General features: G+C 42.7%; 1 protein-coding gene across 1 annotated transcript; it reads right to left on the reverse strand.

Annotated features, from left to right (window-relative positions):
* Positions 1–447: 447 nt before the first annotated feature.
* On the reverse strand, positions 448–26,800 carry LOC136595493 (protein kinase C theta type-like). The gene is made up of 10 exons (XM_066588707.1): positions 26,712–26,800; positions 26,182–26,343; positions 24,147–24,254; positions 23,926–24,045; positions 20,349–20,464; positions 2,251–2,504; positions 2,018–2,080; positions 1,316–1,870; positions 1,075–1,118; positions 448–668 (listed from the first exon to the last, which is right to left on the reverse strand). Exons 2-9 carry the CDS (start codon positions 26,273–26,275, stop codon positions 1,094–1,096), a joined length of 1,335 nt encoding a protein of 444 aa, XP_066444804.1. The 5' UTR covers positions 26,276–26,343; positions 26,712–26,800; the 3' UTR covers positions 448–668; positions 1,075–1,093.

Here is a 26,800-nt window from a genome sequence, read left to right on the forward strand (position 1 = left end):
AAATTCCTTCCTGATCCCAAATATGGCAACCAGAATAAATCTCAGAATCAAACGCCAGCAGCTCACCTCCCTAGTGTATGTGATGTCAGCTAAAGTTTGTGTTTCATTTTTATGTTTGTATTATATTATTTATGTGGCTGTTTCCTTATAAATAAAACTTAACCCTATTTAAGGCTGTGAGTTGATCCAGAGGAAGGCAAAAACCACCTTGAGGTATGAGCCAATTGTCCTCAAGTTGGAAAAATTCCTTCCTGATCCCAAATATGGCGATCAGAGCAAGTCCCAAGATCAAAGCCGACAACTACACCTATCTGTGTGTGCGTACTCGTGTCTATGTATGTGTTTGTATTTATACTTGTGTTTAATCTGGTGTGGTGTAGGCTACTTACCCGGCCTGTGCCGAGGTCTTACTAGTAACCAGGAGTTCAGGGATAATAGTCACTCGGGCTATTTTTCCTGAACTCGCCAGCTACAAATCAAGCACAGGCCGCTCCTGGTGGTGTAGAAGGTCTTCAGGAGAGGATGATGTTCAAGTCAGCCGGAGAAGGTCAAGGTAGCTGATGTTAGGATGCAGGATACAGATGGTGGAGAGAGGATGTTGTTGGTAAGCGGAGCTCTTCTACAGCAGCAGAGTCGCAGGTTCAGGAGACAGTTGACGCAGGCTTAGTCTATAAGAAATAAGAGATAAAATTGTTAGTTTTACCAGTTGTGGATACAAACAAGTGAACTACTGTAATATGACGATTTGTATCAGGAGCTGATTTATATTTGATATACAAAAAAAGTTATTTTCTGCAACTGTGACTCTACTATGAGTTATTAGCAGTTTTGTGATTGTGGAAGCCATAATGGAGGCCATATTGCTTGCCAACCAGATATATCAAAATCTCAGAAGGGAATGACTCAAAGGGGGAAAATTACAGGGCATTTTATGCCAGATTCTGGCATAAAAGGTCAAATCATTTGGCAGAAGCCCGGCTGTTCTGTTGCAGTGTATTAATGGTAGGTGTCCTTTGTGTATAGGAATGTATTGTTGTACAGATAGGTATGTGTAGGTGTACAGATATAACTTACCAGATGGTTGTGGCTTCCTTCACAATCGGATTCTTCTCATCATCCTAGGAAGAAGCAGAAACATAATTATTGGAAAAGAAATAAAAATGTAGCTGAGGAGGGAAAAGACTGCGGACCAGGCATGGTGACACGAAGCAGGGTTATTATATGACCACCTGTGCTGTCTGACACAAGAGGAACAATAATGATGAACACAGAGGTCAAAATGAAGAACATTATCCCTAGAGGAGGAAGATCTTACCGGGTCCAACTTGGTGAAGTGTACGATAATCCGTCTATCGGGTGAAGGGGTGTCTTATCCTCCAGCCACAGCAGGTCCCGATTCTCCAAAACTTCCCTGAATGGTTTGAATGGTGGCCGTGCTCTTTTAAGTTCCAGCACCTCCCAATCTATGGTGTCGAAGAACTGGTGACCTCGGATGTTCCTGTAGACACCCAGCCTCTCCTCAGGCTTCTTACGTAGCAGTCTCTCCAGAAGATGCTTCACATCAGCATCAAGCCAAGGTGGGAATTTTGGCTCCTTTCTGGTGATGGCTTTGATGACTTTTCTCCTGATGGAGCCGTAATAGAAAGGGGACTGTCCTGCCGCCATCCAGGATACGACAATTCCCAGGCTCCACCAGTCGACTGCTGTGTCGTAGTCTTCTTCAAGAAGCACTTCTGGGGCCATGAATTGAAGTGTGCCCGTCACTCCACTGATCTTGTTAGACGAGGTGACACCGTCTTGGGCCAGCCCCAGGTCAATCAGGCGGATGTGTCCAGATCTGTCCAGCATGATGTTGTCTGGCTTTATGTCACTGCAATGAAAAAAAGAGACATGTTAATCTGTTCATTGATACAGAGGTCTTAGGTATGTACCACAGAAAAAAGTCCTAATTGAGGATTCTGGGAAAGTCTGGAACCCATTGCAAGGAAAAAGAGAAATGTGGGAAAGTTTTGCTTACCGATGGACGATGCTGCGTTGATGCAGGAACTGGAGACCGCATGCTATCTCCGCTGTGTAGAATCTGAGAGAAGAGTGTAGTATCAATGACATGAAATCAGTCCGCTGACATCATGTCACCATCAAAGTGTCCGTCACCACCAGAAGAGAAGAGGCAGCCTGTATGCCCTCCACTCTTCTATATTTGTCATGTCACCCTCAGTCCCCCCAACCCCTGGTTAGTCATTTACTCACCTCACATGGTTGATGTCCAAGCTGCCGCACATTTTGATCAGCGCTCCTAGGCTTCCTCCAAGCAGATACTCTGTGATAAAGTAGACTCGGTCTGCAGACTGCTGTGCGGCATACAGGTGACAGATGAAAGGGCAGTCTTGGGCCTTCAGTAGTATCCGCTGCTCTCTCATTAAGATGTGTGGTTCGCTCCTTGTTTTGTTGACAACCTTGATGGCCATGAAAGTGTTTCTTTCGGGGAATGATGCCAGGACCACCTCAAGAAAACAAATAGGAAATAATCACTGACAGCGACCAGAGGGGAAAATCATATACATTTATTGCATGAGGGATTTATCAATAGGCCGCTTTCAAATTGTGCAAGATTTGTGTGTTTTTAAAGAAAAAATGGGTAAATCGCACATTAGCGAGCATGATATTGGGCCACGTTTCACATTCCGATATCGCGCTTGGTTATATGTAGGTAGCCTAAGGCTAGTTCCACACATAGCAGCATCTACATGAAAAGAGATGAAAATCATGCTGAAACAACATAAGTTGACATGGAGCAGAGTTACAATCCGCACCATAAGTCAATTTACACAATAGAGTTTTTTCCGTGAGCATAAGGCCTCCTGCAGCGGGCCGACTTACATTGCGAAATCCAGAGCGGGATTCCACCTACGGATTTCACAGCAAATCCAGCCCATAGCATGTTATGGCAAAACGCGATTTCCTGCCCATTAGAGGAAATTAATTGAGATTTTCGCAGGAAAGAAATCACAGCTTTCTGCGATTTGCTGCAGGCTATGCACGGCCGGCTTCCATTGAAGTTAATGAAAAAAGTCATCCATCATGCAAGCCATTCCGCAATCATCATTGCGGAATGGCCACAGGAGCCGTGTCATCGCCATAGCGACAGTGTGGCATCCTCTCAACTGCGCATGCTCCGGGCGGTACATTCGCAGCAGAGAAGGCCGCGTCATTGCCCTAGCGATGGCGCAGTGTTCCATGTACTGCGGATGTGCCACCGGGGACATTGGCAGCGAAAGAGAAGATGCCAGATCGGTAACCTAGGGTCACCATATGAGCTGCGGATATATGGGTCATTGCTAAACGACGGCATGGGAAATACAAACAAGTCCTGCAAGGCTTTATTATCATAGCTGCTATAGTACAAGACCCCTACAGGGATATAAAAAGTGTAAAAAAGAAAATATAAAAATAATGTGAAAAACTAACAAATCATGTAAAACAAAAAAACCCCTCTTTTTTGTGTTCTTTACCTTATTTGTATAAATTTAAAAAAACGTAAAACCCCACATATTTGGTATCATCATATCTGTAACACCCCGTACAATTAATTTGAACACATTATTTATCCTGCACAGCAAAAAACAATAAAAAAAACTACAAAACAGATGCATAATGCTTATTTTCAACATTTTGCCTCCCAAAAATCACAATAAAAGTGATCAAAAAAGCCGTATGTTCCCCAAAATGGTACCAATAAAGACTACAGCTTGTCACACAAAAAACCCTCACAGAGCTCCGTCCACAGAAAAATAAAAAAGTTATAGGATTTTCAATGCAGCGATGTGGGAAAAAAATTTCCAAAAAAGAGTTTTTACTGTGGAAAAGTAGAAAAACCCAAAACAATCATAAGAATTTTGGTATAATTGTAATCGTACCGACCTGCAGAGAAAATGTATCATGTTATTTATGCTGCATGATTAGCGCTGTAAAAAACACATAAAACGAGCAATGACAGAATTGATGGGTTTTCTCTCCCTGCTATCAAAAAACATTTCTAAAGTTGTACAATATAGTATATTTACCCAAAAATGGCACCAATGAAAACTACAGTTCGCTTTGCAAAGAACAACCCCTCAAGCGGCCATGTCAACAGAACAATAAAAAGTTATGGCTTTTGAAAAGTGGAAGTTGAATGGGAAGATTTACATTTTGGCTTAAAAATACTAATGTAAAATCCCCCCGTGTGAAGGAGCCCTCGCTGCGCCCCAACCCGAAAATACAAAGTTCTGGAACTTACCTTGCTGAAGCTTCCTCTGCCCAAGATCTGTAGGGCGGTGAAGCGACTGATATCAAAGCTGTGGTGTGGTGTTACGAGGTCCTGGCTGGTGCCCGGTCTTGGCCCCTCATCCTTAGGCTCATCCTCTCCGCTCCTCCTCTTCTTTATTTCCGTGAGTCCACTCACGCTGTCATCTTCTCTCTTTCTCTTTTCTCCAACTCCTCCGTGTCCATTGGACGCCATTATTCACAGTCTTGTACTCTTCAATCCAACCACTGCCGTCGTCAGTTGAAAGGAAATGGCAGTTGGCCGAGTGAAGGTCAAAGGTCAGGGAAGCTGCCAGTACTTTGCTTGCCAGTACCCTGCTCTGCCATATACACAGTGATGTGGGCACCATGAGTGATGGTCTAGTGCCCAATGAAACAGGGAAATTCATAGCTGGTTCTTCTAGTGCCACATTATTAATAGATGGGGTAGGGATGGCACTTCATTTCAGGGTTGGCAGCGGTGCCCATAGTTCATCAGAACTTCTGGAGTTTTAGAAAACTTGTAGTTGTGTGGAAATTTAAATGAACAGGGTGGAGAAATAACCCATAAATTGTACTACTGAGAGGGATAATAATGCCTGTGAGGGTGGTCATTTTCTGCTCTATTCAATAAGTGTTCATCATCCAGATACATGATGTGTATTTCCATAGGTTACAATGGGCAGCGCCCTTGCCAGCGCAGATCTGGGTGTAGCGAGTGGAGATGCTTCTATGGAGGTCACAGAGGGATTCATCCACAATGGGGGTTTATAGTGAGGTATGAAATGTTAGAAAGGGGTCATATAGAAATGTTAGGAGGGTCTTATAAACAAGCAGTGGTGGTGAGAATTACTGTTGGGGGCTGTAAATTGGCACAGTAATGTGCATACGGCATTATAAGACTTTATTTAGATTGAGCCAATAAAGACTACTATATTAGACAAGTTTGTGAGTCCAATCTGAAGTCTGGGAGAAGGAGAGGTTGTGTACAAGATATCGCCAGGTTTTGGGCCTCGAAAGAAGAGCGTGTAGCGTAATATGCTCACTTCTGCACAGTGAATGAGTGTATTTAACACTTGCGCCTGTTCAGAAATGGAGCGTATTTGCGCAGGCACCACTCATTCACACAAGCCGGGGGGAATCACCGCACCTGATATAAAAGGATACATTGCCTAACATGGTGGCTGTGATTGCAGGTATGCGCTGCACTAAGTGCATTTCCGTGCGGGCAGATATGCGTGCTTCCACACCTCCCATAGACCTCTGTGGGGCTTTTTGGTTCGCAAACATGCACAAGATAAGGCAGGTCCTATTATTTTGCACCCACAGAAAAGCAGGAGCAAAAAAAGAAAAGAAAGGGGGTAAAAAGCCCATTGAAATCAATGGGTTCCATTCTCCACGTATCACACTCATCTGTTTAAGCCCTTATATAAGGAGACCATACATCTTCATTTAGGTCAGACAGTCCCGCTTTGTGACCTTTTGTCCAGCTTTCCCAGGGTCGGGACATGGGGTCACCATTTCAAGACGTGGGATCCCCATTAAAGTGATTAGCAGCCAGGGTGCTGCAGCTACACAGCTAGTAATCACTGACTGGCACCGCTGCCAGATATAAACACTGATGGCAGTGTGTGCATCTGGGATCCTCTTCCGCTACTCCCCTAACTTCCAGGGAGTGCTAACACTGGAAGCCTTGGGAGCAGATAAGGGGGAGTGCCGCATAGTGAAAAATCAGCTGCAAGTACGAGGCTAATTTCTAGATTTTGACTGCCTTTTGCATGAAGAAATGCTGCAGAATTTGCTCCCCATCTTTTTTTAAATGGCTTTGTACTTTTTACAACAAAGGAGGTAAAAAAAAAAAGAAAAAAAATCATACGTTGTGATAAGCCACGCCCCTGATCACACCCCTTTGACCCTGAGAAAATCTGGTCACCCTACATGCCTACTGTGAAGCTTCTTAAGCCCCAATGCAAACTCTGTGACAAGGCTCCCAGCTATGTCATTTATGACAGTGGTCTCATGTGGCATAAAGGGATCATTTGGTTCCCCTCATGTTTCCAAGTCCAAGTGCAAACTCTGTACCCCCTGTAGCTTGGATATGAAGATTCACATTTGCAATATCCAAGGGGTTGGACAAAAATATGGAAACACTGTACACAGTGCATACCTTAAATTACATGGAATTATAAAATGATGGTTCCATTCTTAGATCTGATGTTGAAAGGTAATAATGAAACAGGGAGAATTGAAATGGAATTATATAGAAAACCAACGTCTGGTAACACGATTCTACATGCCACTAGTGGGCATCCTAATAACACAGTAAGGGCTTATTCAGACTACGGTATATCGGCCAGGTTTTCATGCCCGGCCGATATACGGTGTCCCTCTCTGCAGGGGAAGGAGGCTAGAAGAGCCGGGAGCAGTGCACTGAGCTCACGTCCCTTCTCTGCTTCTTGACGCTATTTGCAATGGGAGGGGGCAGGACGCAGGCAGAGCTGAGACCTGGAACTTAGCTCCGCCCCCACCCCTGAAGTCGCCCTTAAAGTGATACCCACAAGGGAATTTATAAGGGCAAAAAGAGCTTGTAGTGACCCAGTAAGTTATGACGCAGAAAAAAAAAAAGAAATATACCGTAGGTTGCAAGACCGAGGATACAAATAATCTATCTTTAACAGAACTGGTAAAAAAGTAGATATGATGGAAAGGGAACAACTACTGGAGAATAAGAAAGGAATTCTGTCTTGGAAAAAGAGAAAGGGCTCAGTGTTCCCAACAGCCTACATACAACCGTGATTTTATAACATCAAAAAAGCTTTTTTTATATAGGTTCTTGCTAATCTTAAAACAAGATGAGATTATAAATGATAATCAATGTTTGTGGCGAAGAGAAATCAAAATGTAGGTAACATTCTATCACCCAGGTTATATGTATCAAATATAGAAAACATCTCACTGGTTGACATTTAAGGGTTTGTTTAGATGTGGGAACTCTTGTTGCAGTGTGTGGCATTTGGGTTTGAGAAAGGAGAGATTTCCCAATAGTGAAGGGATAAAGAGTCTAAAATTAATAGCTTCATAAACTGTAGTTGTGAAAATATAGTATTTGTCATTACATGTACTACGTGTGGGATATACTATGTGGGATGCATTACGAGAAAGATCAGGACATGCATTGCAAAACATGGGAGACAGATGAAAAATTCCAACCCGAGTGGCTCAGGAGCGGCCGGACATTTCTTGGAGGTACACTCAGGTAACATGGAGAGTTTGGCATTTTTTTTGGCATTGAAAAGGTTAATAGTCCCAGAAAGTGCAGAATAAGTAAAGAGATGGTCCCTAATAGAGAAGCCTATTGGATTCTAACACTGAGCACCAGATTCCCAGCAGGAATGAATACAAAGACAGATTTCATATATATTTTTTAAATTCGTCCAATTTTTACATGAAATTAAATATTCTTTGAAAGACCCATGAAATTCATTGCAGCTAGAGCTGGTCATGTGATGAAATAGACTGGAATGAATTGAATATGATAAAAAGAACGAATAAATGATAAATAAAATATATAGAGATAAACAATATGGAAAAACAAAATCCGGTATTTAAATTTATTAATAATAATAATAATTCAAAAACCAAGTTTTTCTATGACAACATAGTAGGAGACTTGAGACCGGGTAAAAAATGTCACCTCCTAAATAGGGAAAAGGATCTGAGAATAACTGTTCCAATAGAAAGATGCTTGTTCTCTTTCAGACAAGCAAAACAAGCTACTAATTGTGCTAAAATATTAGAAACTCACTTAATAGTTTTAACAAGATGGTATTTTACACCCTTACGAGTAAGAAATAGACGCTTCATTCCAGACGCCCTATGTTGGAGAGGCTGTGGACAAGAGGGATCCCTTTTGCATATATTCTGGTCATGCCCGCTAATTTCATCTTCATCTTTCATTCTCCACGATAAATACATTTTCAGAAACTAGTATCCCAAAGCTCCCGGGTACAGCCCTCCTTCCTCTAGATTTATAAATAAATAAACCTATGGCTGCACAGCCAATAAACAGCAAGCTGCAATGTCCTGTGTTCTCTGACACCTTTCTATCAGACCCAATATTTTTCAGCAATTTTACCTACAGTAGCTGCTCTGTAGATCAGACTATATAGGCAAGCCTTCACTCGCAACCTGCATCAGGAGGCCTTTGCCATTCATGATCCTGTTGGAGATTCATTAGCTGTCCTTCTTTAGACCATTTTTGATAGGTACTAGGCATTACATACTGGGAACACCCCACTGGGCCTGCCATTTTGGACATTCTGTGACATTCTGGGACATTCTATTCATGAATGAATAGCTAAGAGCTATCTGCCATTGGCTGAGCGCTCCGCCAATATCTAAGCAGTAGCTGCTATTGGCTGAAGCCCTCAGCCAATCTGCACAGCCCTTTCAGGAGGCGGGGATTTTTAAATCCCCGTCTGCTGAAAGAGTTCAGTAGCAGTGCCGGGGAGCCAGCCGGAGGACGCGGCTGACAGCAGGAGAGGTGAGTAACTTTCTTATTATTTTTTTAACCACTTTTTTATGATTATCGGGCAAGGGCTTATATTTCAAGCCCTTCTCCGATAATCATTCTGCAGGGCTTGTCAGAAACCACTGCTTTCAATGGGATCGGCAGCAGTGCCGATCTCATTGAAAGCATTGGGATAGCATGCCGCGGACTTCTGCCGCAGCTGTCACAGCTGTGGCAGAAGTCTGCGACATTCTCCATATCTTTTCAATGGGGCTAGCGCTGCTGCCACTGGCCCCATTAAAAAGACTGTCTCTCGCACTGCTCTGTGAGAGTTTTCACTTACTCTCGTAGCACAGTGGAGAAAAAAACGCCGGTGGGTGGGAACCCTTAGAATTGAGGAAAAAAATTCCATCTTGGTTTCATCAGACCAGGGAATCTTTTTTTTTTTTTTTTTTGTTCATTAATTTTTTATTGAAGATATGCTAAGGTACATACATTGACATCAATCAAATACAATTCCGTTAAAGAGGATTGAGTACATGTAGGTTTGTGGTCGTAAGATGAAAATATAGGATAAACCAATTTACTGATATACATATCATATTTTTGTTAGTAATAATAATCAAACATATTGAAGGTGGGATACGGACGGGTATGACGGGGAGGGAAGGGGGGAAGGAGGATAGGGAGTGGGTGGGAGAAGGGTTTATGGGAAGAGTCATATAGGGAGGGATAGGAGGAAAGTTAGGAATGCAGTTGTTAGAAGAAATCCAGAATATCGGACCCAAACGAGGTCCCTTATTTTTTATATAGTTATTAAACAAATAGTTAACATGGAAACATTTTTAACCACGGATTCCACACATCGTAGTATAAATGGATATCATTGTTTCGGAGTGCCAGAATTTTTTCAAACATACCATGTTCTGTTATTAATTGGGTCAAGTCCGTCAGGTTTGGGATTAAAGCTGACTTCCATCTTCTGGCTATTAGATTTTTGGCCCCTAGTAGTATATGGCCTATGAGTTTTTTAAGAGGTGGATATATTTCTCCTGGATCTAGTAATAGTAAGGCTAGTTTTGGTGTGAATGGAAATTTGATACCTGCTAATTTGTGAAGGAGGCTATAAACGTCTGTCCAAAAAGTAGTAATCATTGGACATGACCAAAATATGTGGAGCAGTGAGCCTGACTCACCGCACCCTCTCCAACAGAGATCGCTTGTTGAGAGGCCTCTTCTAGCCAAAATCGTTGGGGTGTAGTACCACCTCGTTAGGGTTTTTATGTGGGTTTCAATCAGTGAGCTTCCCTGTGAGGCTCGTCCCATCCATCTGAATGCTTGTAGCCAGTTGGCAGTAGGGATCTTTTGTTTTAAATCTTTCTCCCAGCTAATGAGGTGGCACTTTCCCGGGGGTTTTAGGTTGCCCGACAGATTGTCATAGAATAGTCTGGTTGGGAATTTTTTGTTTGAAGGGTTTAGGAATGAGTGTATCAGTTCAGGAAGTTTAAAGTTCGAAAGATTTTGAGTGCGTAGGAGGGAGGTCACTTGGTTGAACCTGAATAGTTCGCTTTTTGATAGATGGAATTTTAATGCGAGTGAATTAAAAGTATGAAGTTCTTTTTTTGAGTATAGGTCAGAAATATATTTTATGTTGTTTTTTTTCCATGAGTTTAAGTTTAAGTTCGGGATAAAATATTCTAAAGTCTCTAGAGGGATGTTTAATAGGTTGTTTCGTAGTTCTTGATTTACACTACGTATTAGGTCTGTCCATGCTTCTAACGAGGCTTTCATAGGGGGTGAAATAGACAAGAGTTTCAAAGGCCTTGATAAGGAGGGTATATAGATACCTATCATGGATGCTATCAGGAGTGATCTTAATGTTTTTTGTTTGTTTATTTCCTTTTCTATTGATGACCAACTAAGGCTAGGATTTTGAAGCGTCCATGGGAGCAGGTGACTTAATATGGTGGATTTATAGTAGGATTCTAAATTGGGAAGTCCCAACCCACCTTGGTTTCTGTTTAAAGTCAGTATTGATAATGCCATTCTCGGTCTTTTATTTTGCCAGATAAATTTTGACAGTTGTTTTTGGAGGTTATGCAGAATTTTTTTTGGTATGGGTATAGGGAGTGTGCGAAAATAGTGAAGGATCTTTGGTAGAATTATCATCTTGTATAATGCGACTCTTCCCAGCCAGGATAAAGAATGAGATTGGTAGTGATCTAGATCTTTTTGCATTTCAGTTATGAGTTGGGGAAAGTTAGCTTGTATCAGCTTTGAGGTTGGAAAGGAGAGGTGGATTCCCAGATACGGGATGGTTTTTTGTTGCCATTGGAATGAAAATTCTGTTTGTATAGCTTTTTTTTGATGTTCGTTCAGGTGTATTCCAAGAATTTGGGATTTGCTTGTGTTTAGTTTGTAGTATGATATTTGTGCGAATTTGGTTAAAATGTTTTGGGTTTGTCTAAGTGAGTGGAGGGGTTTTGTTAGTATGAGTAGGACATCATCAGCAAATAGGCTGATCTTGTGTTGTCTGAAAGCTGCTGGGATACCGTGAATGTTTGTTTCAGTTCTTATTTTTTCTGCTAGGGGTTCCATTATTAGTGTGAATAGTAGGGGAGATAGTGGGCATCCTTGCCGGGTACCATTTGTTATTGGGAAGGAGTTGGAGAGCACGCCATCTACTAGGACCCTTGCTGATGTGTTTGTATAAAGTGCTTTAATTGCGTTGAAGATGTTGCCTAAAAAACCGAACTTACGAAGGGTAGCAAATGCATATTTCCAATGCAGGCGGTCAAATGCTTTTTCAGCATCAAGTGTGACCAACACTGCCGGATATTTATCTTGTTCAAGTTTGTATAGAAGATTTAGGATTCTTCTAGTTGCGTCTGAAGCTTGCCTCCCCTTCGTAAATCCGACCTGGTCGGAATGGATCAGTTCCGGCAAGATTTCTAAGAGTCTTTGTGCTAGGGTTTTGGCGTATATCTTAATATCGCAATTTAAAAGAGAAATGGGTCTGAAGTTGGAAGGGGTAGTGGGGTTTTTCCCTGGTTTGGGGATAGTTACAATTGTTGCTTCCAATGTTTCTTTAGGGAAGGAGCCTTCCGAAATTCCCTGGTTGAATGCTTGGGCCATATGGGGTGCAAGTATGGTAGGGAACATCTTATAGTAGTCATTTGAGAACCCATCGGGTCCGGGCGCTTTTTGTGACTTGAGGGTTTTTATGGTTTTCATGACTTCAGGGTAAAGTATTGGGGAGTTTAAAGAATTCAGGTGGGTTTGAGATAGAGATGGGAGCTCCGTGTCTTTCAGGAAGTTTTCAATAGAATTTATGGAAGGCTGGGGAGTTGACATATCATCTTTCAAATTATATAAGTTTTTATAGTATTGTCTAAATGAATCTACAATCTGGGTGGGATGGGATATTTTAGTTGTTGGCTTCTGAGGATCTGTGATGTAGGGAATTTTGGATTTTTGTGTCTTTTTCTTAGTTAGTTTGGCTAGCATGCGGGATGGTTTGTTATTAGAAGCATAGTATGTAGCTCTAGTGGATCTCAGCTCTTTTTCGTAATTATCTATCAAGGCGTTCCTCAAAGATTGTCTCAGATTAAATAGTTGCTTATGTAGGGAATCAGAAGGGTTTACCTTAATCTGGGATTCCAAAGTAGATATTTGGTTTAACAAATTATTAATAAGTTGAGTTTTTTCTTTTTTATGTTGGGCGCTTATTTTAATTAAAATTCCCCTAATCACTGCCTTGTGAGCATTCCAGATATTTAAGGGAGAGACATCTGTAGTGCAGTTATTTTTGAAATATTCCTCTAGAGCTGATGATATGGTTTTGGTGTATTTGGGGTTCTTCAATAGGAAAACATTGTTTTTCCATATTCTGGGTTGTTGTGGCACATTAGATAGTGAGATGGTAATCTCAACTGGAGCATGGTCAGACCATGTAATTTTTCCTATCTTGGCTGCTTTAACCAAGGGAATTGTGTGTTTATTAACTAGAATTAAATCTATTCTGGAGAATGACCGGAATCTATGAGAGTAGAAGGAAAATTCCCTAGAAGAAGCATTTAAGCATCTAAAGGAGTCTAGCAGTGATTCTCTATGTAGCCATGGCGCAAGAGGGGGGGTTGATCTTCGGGGACCACTTGTGGAATCTAGTATATTGTCAGGAGTACTGTTAAAGTCGCCGCAAACAATAAGGTTTCCCACCTCGCATCTTCTAATCTTTTTGATTATCTTGTTCAAGAAGCCTACTTGGCCCTTGTTGGGGGTGTAGAGGTTTACCAACGTGATTGGTTTTTGGTTCAAGAGACCAGTTAGTATCAGGAATCTACCCTTTGGGTCAATCTCTTGATGTTTAATGTCAAATTGCACTGTGTCTTTAAAGGCGATCAGTACGCCTGCTTGTTTTTTTGTTGAGGAGGCTAGAAAAATTTTTGGAAAATTTTTGTGGGTTATTTTTGGAGTAGCTGAAGATGCGAAGTGGGTTTCCTGAATACAAATAATATCCGCTTTGGAATTCAATGCTTCTTTCCACAAGGACGCCCTTTTGTACGGTGAATTAAGTCCGTTGGTGTTAAAGGACAAGATTGTAATCGACATTCCGCTGGTTCTTGTCTGAATACGGATATGTGGGGGTAACCGGGTCAGCAAAATTTAACTTATTCGGATTTCCAGGAGTTTTACTTCAGGACCAAAGATTAGCTTGGGTTAGTCTCTTGACGTAGATTTAACTTTTCCTTAGGTCTTGGTCTTGTTGCAGGGAGTTAGAGAGGGGGGGGGGGGATGGGTAAAATCAGTTGAAGTGTAAAAATTAAACTGTAAAGCGGTTGTGAGTTGGGCTGAGAGATAGAGAAACACTAGGAGTGACCAGTTGTCAGACCTGTTTCGTCTATTGAGGAGGGGGGAAACAGAAAGTTCGCCTGTGAGGAAGTCCTCATTTTTCACCCTTGTGATTAGAGCCTTGGGGGAAATTCCAGGATGTTTTCTTTCTCGTGTTCAATCTTTTGAGAATTTTCTTGGGGTTTTGGAGGGTCTTTGTGTACGCGGAGCGGGAGGCACCCCCACTCCCCATGATTTTAGGAGTTGGGCCGCTTCTTCTGGTTTGAGCAAAGCATGGGTTGAGCCATCTTTATGAATTAGTAATTTGATGGGGAAACCCCATCTGTATGAGATGTTGGCTTGTCTCAGTGCTGATGTGATCTCAGAAAATTTTCTTCTTTCAGACATGGTGGTTTGAGACAGGTCTGCATACAGACGTATATCTGCGTAGGGAGACGGGAGTTGTCTTAGTTTCCTGGCAGCAGACATAAGCGCGTCTTTAGTATGGTAGAAATGGATTCGGGCTATTATATCCCGAGGAGTCGTCTCAGCGATATGTTTAGGTCTCGGGAGTCTGTGAGCCCTGTCGGTAATGAGATCTTGTAGAGGAGCCTCCGGCAGGAGTGTGCGCATTAGTTGGTTTAAATATTTAGGAATTTCAGGCGTTGTTATGGATTCTGGAATGCCGCGAAACTTTATGTTATTGCGCCTGCTCCTATCTTCTAGATCTGCCAATTTTGATCTGAGTTGGGTGACTTCATCTGCCAAATCGTAATGGGCATCTATGAGGGTGTTATGGGATTGGGTGAGTTCGCCCATTTTGTTCTCTGTACGAGCCACTCTTTCTCCAATGCATTCTATTGTGGCTGTGAGAGAGGAATTGAGGGTGGTAAAGCTAGTATAGATTGATTCGCTTAAAGCCACCATCATTTTCTTTATAAAAGCTTCAGATGCTGGTTGGCCTGAGGACGGCAAAGCTTTAATATAGTCTTTCATAAATGGAGTATGGGGTGGTGACTGATTCCCTACTTCCTTTCTAGACTTTTGTTTAATAGGGCTGTCAGAGGGTGAGGGGGTGCCTCTATTACAGGAGGATGCTTGTGACTGGTTTGTTGAAGATAAGCCTAAATTATGGCGTTTTCCTCCTGGTGGAGCTTGAACTAGTCTCTCAGGGTGCCTCTCTGTCTTTTTGTCAGCTTTGTTTTTTGGCAGGGGGCTATCATCTTCACCATGAGGCTCAGCTCTGGGCGCCATCTTAGGGTTAATTTTAGGTGACAGGGATCTGTCTATTTGCCCTTCTGTTTGGCTGTGTGTCGGGGTGTAAGAGTTTGCACTCACCGCGTCTTCCTCTCCCTTCTCCGGAGATGAGCCGGCCGCCAGGTTTGGAAGGGTGTCAGCAGCTTCCTCATCTTCTGCTGTTATAGCGGAGCCGGTCGGGCTGTGAGCGCGCTGTGCCCCGGGCGCCGAGAAGAATTCCTCCAGGCGCCGCGGTTGTGAGCGGGACGGTCTGCGGCGTGACATCGCTGTATGCAGGGAGGGTAGAGAGGCTGCTTTAGAGCGGTTTCCGTTCCCGGAGTCGCTGTGGAGTAGCTACGGGTGAAGGAGGTTTAGCGGAGCTAGCTAGTTACACCGCCATCTTCTCTCTCGGCCAGGCCACGCCCCCATCAGACCAGGGAATCTTGTTTCTCACAGTCCAAGAGTCCTTCAGATGCTTTTTGGTAAACTCCAGGTGGCTTTCATTTGTCTTTTAATGAGGAGAGATTTCTTTCTGTCTACTCTGCCATAAAGCCCAGATTGGTGGAGTGCTGCAGTGATGGCTGACCTTCTGGAAGTTTTCCCCATTTGCACATCGGATCTTTGGAGCTCAGCCAAAGTGAGCATAGGATTCTTGATCACCTCTTACCAGGACCCTTCTCCCCCGATTACTTAGTTTGGTGAATTGGCAGCTCTAAGAAGAGTCCTGGTTGTTCCAAACGTTTTCCATTTAAGAATTATGGCAGCCGCTGTGCTATTGGGAACGTTCAGTGCAGATTTTTTTTTAGTGGCCTTCTCCAGACCTGTGTCCACACAATCCTGTCTCTGAGTTCTACAAGCAGTTATTTTCTACTCACGGCTTATACGATGCATATCAGAGCCTCGTATTGGCTCTGATATGCATCATGAGCTGTGAGACCTTATATAGACAGGGGGTGTCTTTTACTTTGCGCAAGGCAACAACATAACAAAATGTAATAATGGTGAAAGGGTCTGAATGCTTTCCAAATGCATTTCTCAGCTGTTCACAGTGGCCATTGTCAGGTGATCATCAATGTTATTCACTGTCAGTGGTTTTAGTGTTATAGCTGATCAATGTATGCTGTACTTCTCTTTTATAAGTAGGTACATTTTAGGTCTTTGAGGAAGGTGGGTGACAAACATTATTGTAGGTATTATGGAAGCCATATTAGTTGTCACTCGTATCTTCTAATCTTACAAAAGTAGGTGTCAAATTTGTTTTTAAAGTTCTATTCAGCCATTTCATAATGACACAAAAGATCAACTAAAACTTATTCTGAAGCACACAGGTTCTTTGAGGTCTATATGGTAAGCCAACATTGGCAAACATACCCCGGTTTTAACTCTGATTGTCGTCTCACAGTCGAGTATGGGACAGAGATGGTGCAGGCCTTCATCAGTGCCTCCAGTACCTCATCACGGAGCATGCTGACTCTCACAGCAATCATGGAGAAATAGGTTATCTTGTCAGATCTCCTTTTAGCATAGAAGCCATCAGGAAGGAGGAAATCAACATCAAATATACTGTATTTATGAAAATATCACACATTAGATTATCATATACTCCCCCTGTTGTACAGTGTGCCACATTCATCAATAATGCAAGATCTGGAACAGCACATACACCACGTGGGCTGGTGTCACATCGTCTGCGCCGGAAATTCCCCTTATCAGTCTTAACGTCACTTACAATCTTGTTAACGCTGGCAGATGTGTTCAACTCTGTGCTAAAATATGCCCTCCTATAGTAGAACCAAGTCAGCCTATAAACATATAGTTCTTCCTTTGTCAATCAGAAAGCTGAGCTACTGGTAGCTCAGCAATGATGCGTTTGGTAACCCTGGTCCTTCTGAGTCAAGAGGACCTAACGTGGTCGAGCGCGTCATCGGGACTCAAGAATGCTGAGGAAAAAAGATCAGGTAACGCGCCCATTACCTGAGTGAACACATGATTCTGGAGGAGGCTGAATGAGCAGCTTCGTGGGCTAGGCAATGAGTAGTGGGAGGCACCCACAGAAAATCCATAATGGTGCTACATAGACTGAGGCTCATCAACACAAAGGGACTGGAGTGGACTTCAATGCAGTCAAGAAATGTCAAAAGAGGTACACAGACATTATCCTGGCTGGTGTAGTTAAAGGCTCATTGGCCCTGTGGCAGATTTTCAGCTTGGAGACAGCGGGGAGCATTTACATAAGTCTTTATAACATGGTGGGCTTAGATACAGTGTATCAACACTAGCACACATCTAAATAATGTGGTCACAAAATAATAGATACCAGTTCTATACAGTCATAGTGAGTACCGTGCAGTTACCTCCAGTGACTCATATTCCTCTGACTAGTGGTGTTCACTTTTGCCTTTCTTCTCTATTTGGGCCCAAGACTGCCATGGCAATTTTTTTCTAGCTGTAATTCATTTCTACACCCTCTAACCATCCTGCTGCTCCTCCTGCTCCTCTCAATGACATCTACATAGCAATAGTACCTCCCTTTCACCGCAACAAAGCTAATAGTACCCCCATAAGGTATTGGTGACACCATTGTATACTAGTAGGTAATATCGCCACCTTTGTGCCCCCCATAATGTAACAGTGCAACCATAAAGCAATAATGCCTCCTTGTGTCCTTATAATGTAATAGTTCCCCTACAAAGTAAAAGTGTTCCTTTGTGCCCCCATAATGTAATAGTGCTCCCTTTTTTGACCCATAAGGTAATAGTGATCCCTTTATGCCCCATGTAGTGGCCCAGAGTTGGGGTAGGTGTATGTCTGTCTTGCATAAACTGTTTTGTGTACATGTGTCTTATGCACGTGCTAATAAACTGTCCTATGTCTTGTCACCCCATTCCCCCCCTTAATCTGTGAGTTGTAGTTAGTCTTGCAAGGAGGGAGGAGTTAGAGGAAAGCAGGGGGGGGGGAGGGAGAGAAGAGAGTCGAGATGCAGTCTGTGGAGGTTGGTGGAGTCCTGGGCCGTCTGTGTGTTCTAGAAATAGGGTCATGGGGAAGTAACCAGACTCTCGCTGGACTTTCTACTTACTCGAAAGTGGAGGAGCCTACACTGCCATGGAGACCTCAAGGAGTAGAGTACTAAAAAGGAAAGAGAACTTGTGGACATTTTGTTTCTTTTTGGTTGGCACTGCTACAAAACGTTTAGGTAGAAAAGGGATTTTTTTTCTTCTTAAACTAATAAGAAATAAATAATCCTAGTATAGAAATATATATTTCACTTGTTCTTTGCTGGGACTCTAGAAATTTAATTTCATGTAAAGATAAAATTTTGCACCCTTTTCTGTCTTAGTGTTAGAGCCAGTGTGGAATAATGTTTTGGGCTTTGGGGAGAAGAACAATGTATGGGCCCCATAGCGAATGCTGAAGTATCCCGGTATCTCGGTTCAGCACAAAAAAAGAAAAAAAAGACTGGCCAGTCCTCATTTCAATACGTGCTGTCATAGATAACGTCTGACACTGGAAGTGGGATCCTGGGAAATCAAACCAGGAAGGGTTACCGGGTTAGCTGGAGGGGGAAGTTCATTGTTGTTCTGCCATGCTGACATCATGTCTAGGTTAGAGTTGTTTCTAGTCTTCAGCTTAGTCTTCATAGGAGTTAGTAGACACTCATTTTACTAGGTAGCTAGAAGTCTAAGGTAATGGGGTAGTACACTTGTGAATCCCTGCTCCGGACCTGCATTCGCTCTATTTTCAGAGGACATCGGGGTTGGCTTCTTTTAAGTAGGGGGGAGCTGTGGGGGCCCAGAGTTGGGGTGTTTTTAGTGTAGATGTATGTCTGTCTTGCGTAAACTGTTTTGTGTATATGCGTCTTATGCGTGTGCTAATAAGCTGTTGACCCTTTCCCCCCTTCCTTAATCTGTGAGTTGCAGTTAGTCTTGCAAGGAGGGAGGAGTTAGGAGGAGGCAGAGTAAGAGAAAAGGACAGAACAAAGTTGAGATGTAGTCGGTGGAGGAGGACGTGTCAGTGTGAAGCTGAAGCTGACGTATGCTTCTGCCTCCACAGAACCGTGGGCTTCTCTCAAACTCCTTGAGACATACAAAAATGGGACTAAATCTTTAAGCAATAGCATGTAGAAGTGTCAGCTGAGAAGTGTATCTGAACATCAAGAGAAAGAAACAGCAGTGTTGAGGACCTCACTGCATCGGGAAAGTATCCCTGAGGATCGTCTAATCAGATAACTTGGATTAAAAACACCTAGGACCAAGAAGATAAGTACAAAGGAAGCCTGCTAAAAGTGTTGTGTCTGAACTGTCATCTTGCTGTACTCTTGGAAAATCAAGGTTGGATTCCGTGTGTAAAGGAAACATTTACCTCTGGTTTTGAAGATTAACTTTGTGGACTCTGTTATTTGCTGACGAGTAACTTTCTATGGGAAAAGAGGTACTGGCATCACGTGACAACACTGTTAAAATTGATTACCATCATTTATACATTTTTTGCCTGTTCTGTTTTTTGCACCTGCATGCGACCGAGCTAGGCCCTTGTCACCATTGCCAGGGGGAGAGCATAGAGCCACCTGTGATAACCATCTTGAGAACATACCCGTGTTCTCCTCCGCAACGGCATGCCTCAGGTTCAGACGCTGCACCCCATAAAGGTAGTAGGACCCATTTTTAACCCATTGCTAAAAAAAATTTCCTGTTTTTAAGTGTGTGCTCTGAGATTATGGAATTACATACTTGTTATTTACTTCACATTTGGCTTTGTACCTGTTGCAGATAAAACTGTTGTTGATTATTCATCCATATTTCTGATACAAAGAACCACATGACTAATGGCATACCAATAATGCCAGCATACCACGCAGTTACTGTAGGACCCCTTATGATTGGGGTATGGGGATAAATGGCCTGGCCCCCTGTGCCACCCGATGACATACCGGCCCCCTTAAGTCACACTGCTGCTGGACAATGCATGCCTCCGGGCAGTGTTTAGCCTGAGTCTTTTCCCCGTCCATACTTAGAGCAAGACATGTAGGCAGTGTGGGGCTACGGACTTCTGGAGTTGAATGATGTCTGGCAGTAGTGATAAAGTTGTTCTGCTGCTGTGGCCAGTAGGGAGGGGGACACAGAAAGCATTTTATAAATTTGAGGGGCTCAGAGGGCACATTATTAATTTGTGAGTCCACAGAATGGGTGCTATTAATCTGTGGGGCACTATTACTTAGTGAGGCCCCTGGAAGGATTAATAGTGTGCAGAAACTAGTTGTGGCTGAATGAATGCTAATGGTGGTCTAGGCCCAGATAGAGAAGAAAAGGAACTACAGAGGAGACCGATTGAAGAAGACATCACTTGTGATCAATGGAGGTAACTGCACTGCAATCACTATCACTGTATAGATCTGGCATGCTAGAGCTGAGCCACTGTATCTAAACCCCCTGTATTATAAAAGGGGTCTTCTAAATATGCTGTCTCATATATATCACACGTACAGGGGTACCTGAGAGTATCTGCTTAGCACGTTTTCCTTTGGGATTTGAATATTGCTCATCAGGAGGTATCCGTTGTCAAGGTTCTTAAAAGCCATCTTGGGCCCAATGTCTCCAACAGATATTCCTGAAAAGAGGTTACATGATGAATTCTGATTTATTATAAACAGAAACGTAATATCACAGCATTTATATCAATTGTCCAAGTGTAAAGCAGAAAGTATTAGCTGGTGTATATGTGTACAACTAAGGGCACTCTCATCACACTACGGCCGTACCCCTCTGGAGGAGGATTGCACCGTATCCCACTGTAGAAGTTTGCATATTGGATATTTTGCCCATAGGGTCCTATTGTAAAAATAACACGTATACAGCACAGTATTTGTTTTTTTCTGTATACCTCTCTATGCGTTAGTGAAGTTTACTACATTTTTTGTGGTATACTAAGCATCCAGTGGAGAGCAAAATAATACTTCTAATTCTCGTTGGGTGAATGGAGCCTTTGAATAAGCCTGAAAAGCTTTTCCCAGCATGCACACTAAGCGCGCATTACTAGCATGATGAAAATATAGTCTTGCTTTGGAGTAATTAGCTGTCTACCATTAGGTAACATAGTATGCTAGGCCCAAAAATGGCTTGTGTCCATCTAATTCACCCCATTACCCCCCACCCTTCCCATTGTTGATCCAGAGGAAGGCAAAGAAACATCAATGAGGTAAAAGCCAATTTTTCTTATTTAAGGGGAAAAAAATTCCTTCCAAACTCCAAGTTTGGCAATCAAAATAATCGCTGGATCACCGGCCCTTCTGATGTAATTAGTGACTATAACATATAATGTTGTAACACTCAAAAAAGGCATCCAGGCCCCTCTTAAACTCCTTTATTGAATTTGCCATTGCCACGTCCTCAGGCAAAGAACCCCCTTCTATGTTGGTGCAGAAAACTTCTTTCCTCTAGACGTAGAGGGCGCCCCCTTGTTACAGTCACAGTCCTGGGTATAAGTAGATGATGAGAGAGATCTCTGTATTGTCCCCTGATACAGTTATACATAATTTTTAAGTCACCCCTCAGCCATCTTTTATCTAAAGTGAATACTTCAAATTTTGATGACCTTGCTGGGTATTGTAGTTTGCCCATTCTGTTTATTACTTTAGTTGCCCTTGTCCAGATCCATTTGCAACCACATTCTATCCTCTCTTGTGTTAATTCCTTTATATAGTTTTGTATCATCTGCAAATATTGCTATTTTACTGTGCAATCCTCTACTAGGTCATTAATACATTTATTGAAAAGAATAGGGTCCAATACTGCCCCCTGTGGTACCCGACTAGCAACAATGACCCAAATGTACCATCAATAACCAGCCTCTGCTCTCTATCACTGACCAGTTACCTACCCTTACTTACACACATTCTCGCCCAGACCAAACATTCTCACTTTATATACCAACCTTTTATGCGGCACAGTATCAAACTCTTTAGAGAAGTCCAGATACACAAGATCCAATGACTCCCGGGTCCAGTCTAGAACTTACCTCCTCATAGAAGCTCATCAGGTTGGTTGGACAGAAGCCGTCTCTCATAAAACTGTGCTGATATGGAGTTATACAGCTATACTTCTTGAGGTAGTCCACGACAGCATGTCTTTGTGACAATTACTATTTCCCTACACAAGAAAGTTACACTTTTAAAGGGAACCTGCCACCTTCAGCACTATAAACTAACTTATGGTGATGTTAGGGCGGTGCTGTATTTATTATACTCTACTGGTCTTGTTTCCTGGTTCCCGTGGTGCCCGCCGCTGAAGGCTACACTCCGGCTTTTTAGAGTTCTGTGCGCTTGCTCTGTTATAAAATCTATGGGCACCCACACGACTCTGAAAAGAGTCAAATTTTTAGCCGCCACTTAGACTTTAGTGACGGGAACCAGGAAATGGTTAAATATAAAAACCTTACAGGACCTGGCTTCCTGTCACCTCACCTAGCAGCACCATAAGTTACTTTATGGTGCTTTAGGAAGGTGACAGGTTCCCTTTAAGAGGACCTACCACCACTACTATTATTTTTGCTTCAGTAAATAATTACACTTTCCATGGAAAAACAATTCTGGAGCATATTTTCTTATAGCTCTACATTGTAGCGATTCTCTGCTAGGCCTCCTGGACATGTCTGAATAAATTGTCGACTGGTTGTTACTATTCCTTTTGTCAATGGGGTGTGTCCACATATACAACTTTCATCACTGATTGGACAAGTGTCACTTTGTAGGGATACGCCCCTTTGACAAAGTGAATGGTAACAGCCATTGTCTTCATTTCTTCTTACTTTTCCCACAGAATCAAAGGAACAGAACAAAGTTCTAGGAAGAAAAACTCCAGATTTGTTATTTTACAGGGAATGCAAGATATGGAGGAGGTCTGAAGATGTAGAACAGCAGATTTTTATCTGCATTACATGCTAATGGACAGCCTGTCCCCAAACATCAGCACTTCAGGTAATAAGGAATTGAGCTTGTTGGATTTCAATATGCCCGGCCGTTGGCTCCCAGGAGATAAGCCATTGCCAGGGATGTTGTTTAGGAATGGTTTTTCCCATTCTGCTTGCTGAAAAAAACCTTGTAAAATTGTCTGATTTTGGCATGCGTACGTATGTGGGAGCCACAAGAGACACCTGTAGGCCAAATGAGTATTCGGCCAACAGCTCTCTTATCTATGCTATTTTACCAAAAGTATTTGGATCGTGTCTTATGTCAGCCATAGTTTGTTTTGCTGAACATGCTTCAATCTAAGGAACTTACAGAGTTTACACGTGGTGTCATTCTTGATTGTCACATTAATGGACTATTGGTTTGTGACAATTCCACTACCACCCAGACACCAGCTCAAATGGGAATTACGTGGTCACAAGGTGGAGGAAAGAGGGATGTACCATGCCTAAACAAAGAACCCCAGACAACCCAAAATATTAACCAAAAAGGACAAACGACACCTGAGAGGGTCCGGTCACAGAAATCCCTTATCTACTGAGAATATGCAAGCAAGTAGAAACCAAGTTAGTGTCAGCATTGTCCGACAGGGACTGGCTGCTATTGGATACACCAGTGATGCAGCTGTACATAAGGCATCCATGAGAAAGCCATCACAGTTCTTGTCAGATGTCAAAATACCTTTGGTAGGATAGAATATACAGCCAGCTTTATTTTGGTTAGATTGATGGCCTTCCACCACATTTCCTGTATGATCATGAAAATACCCCCATTGTACAAGCCACGACTGTCCTGCACAGAGCACTGTGCCAAGTCCCACTGGAAACCTTTATTATGTATTACAATACCAACTCTGACCCAGGCCTTAGTGCCCCATATCAGTGCCCAATTTCACTTATGGTCTTATGTCTGAATGGACATGAACATCTGCAGCTATGTTCTAAAATTTAATGGAAATCATCCATAGAAAGGAAGATTATAGCAGCAAAAGGGAATCAAGTCCACATTAGTGCTCATGATTTCGGAATGAGATATTGAATAAGGATATCTATGAATCGGGTTTAGTTGTCCGTATACATAAGGTCTAGTGAACTGAGATTGTTACCTGGCAGTGGAGAGTGGTCCTTCAGACTTCGCATCTGGACTATAAATGGATGTATGTCGTACTTGTGTCCATTGTTGTATAGCTGGGCTAGGACCACAGCATGTGTGCTGGTTTTTCCTACTGTTCAGATCAAAAATGCAGAAATTACCATCTGGGCATGTGTGGAACATTTTATATTACAGACATCAAGAACTGGAGTGCAAAAAAAAGAAATGACTTACACCCTCCTGGCCACCACTTTGTTGCTGGTATCTGTGGAGTATCTATTATAAATTCCTGGATGATAGGATCAAAGGTGGCTGTGGTCCCTAAACCCCGCAGATATGTTCCTGCAGATACAGAGCATAACAAAAATGCATCTAATTTGCCCTAAGCAGCTTTGCGGTTTACAAAAACACTTCTATTACTATTGACAAATTGTTGGCTTTTCTCTATTTTTTTGGCATTACTTGGATTAATAAGATAAGGGTATAAAGTTCGGCCTTTCAAGAGCCTGATTATTAGGGAACCTACATCTGGGACTCAGTGACATGGCTGAGACTAGACCCCTCAGCCTATGGGGCGCACAAGCCTTCCTCACTACACTGACACTTCCTGACCTGCAACTTCTACACACCACTGTATATGGACAACGCAGTCTTAGGCTAACTTCATAATGGAGAGAATCCCGCTCCTATATCACGCTCGCCATCCATATGATTTTCCAGAGGATGTGAGGTGTTTGCATGTCAAAACAGCCTCGCATCACTATGGGGTTGAAGGGCACTCCCCCCCGAGCGCGGCTGTTTGCAGAGGTTCTCCAATTGTTTTCAATGGGAAACCTTGCATTGCAAATGGTGCGATGCTGCCGCTGGTCCCATTGAAAATAATGGGCGGTGCGATGCAAGAGCACGCACAAGATAGTACATGTCGCAATTTGTTTCCAGCATCACATAACAATGCAATGTGGGGGAAAAAAATCACTCATGGGTATGATGGCATTAAAAAAAAGCGGTTCACATTTGTGTGAGATTTAAGCGTCTATCAACGCACAAATCTTGCACAATTTTCTTGCCCGTGTGAAGCCAGCCTAAGTAGGGTTGGCACCCAGCTAGTAAACGACTGGTCTAGCCACTAAATATATCTGAAGGTCGGTGCTGGTAATAATTTTTTTCCAGCAATGATAGTTGCCTTTAAATAATGATTAGGTTGCTATGGCCAAGTGTCCTCCACTGCCACGCCTGCAATATGGGAGATGTCTGTGGCTGGTGCCTCATTATGGGGCCATCATCAGTTTTCACACAATTCAAGAGGCTTTGGATTCTTAGAGCATAGTGCTATAATATAAGAATGGTAACAGCCAGCTGTGAGTTTATTCATTGGCTACTGTTGTTGGGTTAAAAAAACGTGGCAACCAGAGGCGTAACTTGAATCTTCTGGGCCCCAATGCAAAATCTGTAACAGGGCCCCCAACTATAATGCTTTATTCATAGTACTGGGCTCCCTATGTGGAGAAGAGAGGCCTTATGGGCCCCTTAAGGCTCCTGGGCCCGGGTGCAACCGCATCCCCTATAGTTACGCCCCTGGTGACAACCACAAGTCTAAGGGTACTTTTAGATGGGACAACTGCTGGGAGCTTAAGCGCCTGACAGTTGTCAGTATGACTATCGCTTTTGTGCATTCACACTGGAGTGATAGTCGTTCAATGAATGGAGGTTGAGCGCACCATAGATTTCTTACCTCCATTCACTGTGATCAGGCAGTCACTCAAAGATGAACGACTGCCTGTTTACAAGTGAGAACTTGCTCACTGTCTATATAAGAGGGATCTTCTGATCCACTGGGCATGAACCTTGTGTAAAAAAAAGTTCAAACAAATGTGTTGTGGAAAGGTTTGCAGTTTTTCAATGCAAAGTGTGAAAAATGCAGCAAGTTTGAACATAATCAAGGGGAAAATTCCCATGAAGAAGTTGCCAAAATTTTATACTAGAATCAGAAGGTCAGACATGGTAGATACTTTCTGTCTTCTGCATCTGATATGAAACTCAAAATCTTCACATCTCGCCTTGCTTTACCCAACAATCTGTAGACCCAGCAAGGTCACTTCATTGCTGGCAGTGGGCCAAACTCCACTGACTGTAGCCTACGAAGCTCGGTACTTGATTAGATTGGAGTACTCTCTGCTTAATAATTACAATGGAAATCTACATATTCCCTTTTAATTACTGCATCAGCCATCCCTTTAACATCATATATACATAGATATGGATAAATAACCTGGAAATATATTTAACCTCCCGTCCATTTTCATCCCATCCCATTTCCTCGATTTTCCTCCGCATGTGTAAAGTGTTCCTGACGGCTCCTTCATAACTCTCCAAGAGGGTCTTGAAGTACATGTATTCTGGGCGAAGACGGGGTCCTTGATAACGAGGCTCACTGAGGAAATTAGAGCAGGTAGGTACATCTGTTATCATTTATATAATGTGCAAACAGGGGAGAACAAATACAAGAAACAAACATACAAAAAACACTGTTACATGAAGTAAGCGATCGATGGAAACAGTTGGGGTAAGGGTCCCACTCCAACGAGCTTACATACTACAGATAATGGGGTGATACAGAAGGTGAAGGGCTCGGTATGGTGAGGTGGAGAGTGAGGGATGCTATACACATAGATGATGGTCAAACTTAAGCCGTGTGGTGGTTGAATCGGTATTACTGCAGGGATTGCAGTCAATAGGACACGAAGCATGTTATTAGGTGGAGTAAAGAAGGGTTTCATTTAGGGAATGTGGTATGCCTACCTGAAGAGGTGCGTTTTTAGAGCACGCCAGAAGTTTTATGTGTCAGGAATTCCCCGGATAGTTTGGGGCAGAGCGTTCCAGAGGACTGG

The sequence above is a fragment of the Eleutherodactylus coqui genome, unplaced genomic scaffold, assembly GCF_035609145.1.
Source record: "Eleutherodactylus coqui strain aEleCoq1 unplaced genomic scaffold, aEleCoq1.hap1 HAP1_SCAFFOLD_311, whole genome shotgun sequence".
NCBI lineage: Eukaryota > Metazoa > Chordata > Amphibia > Anura > Eleutherodactylidae > Eleutherodactylus > Eleutherodactylus coqui.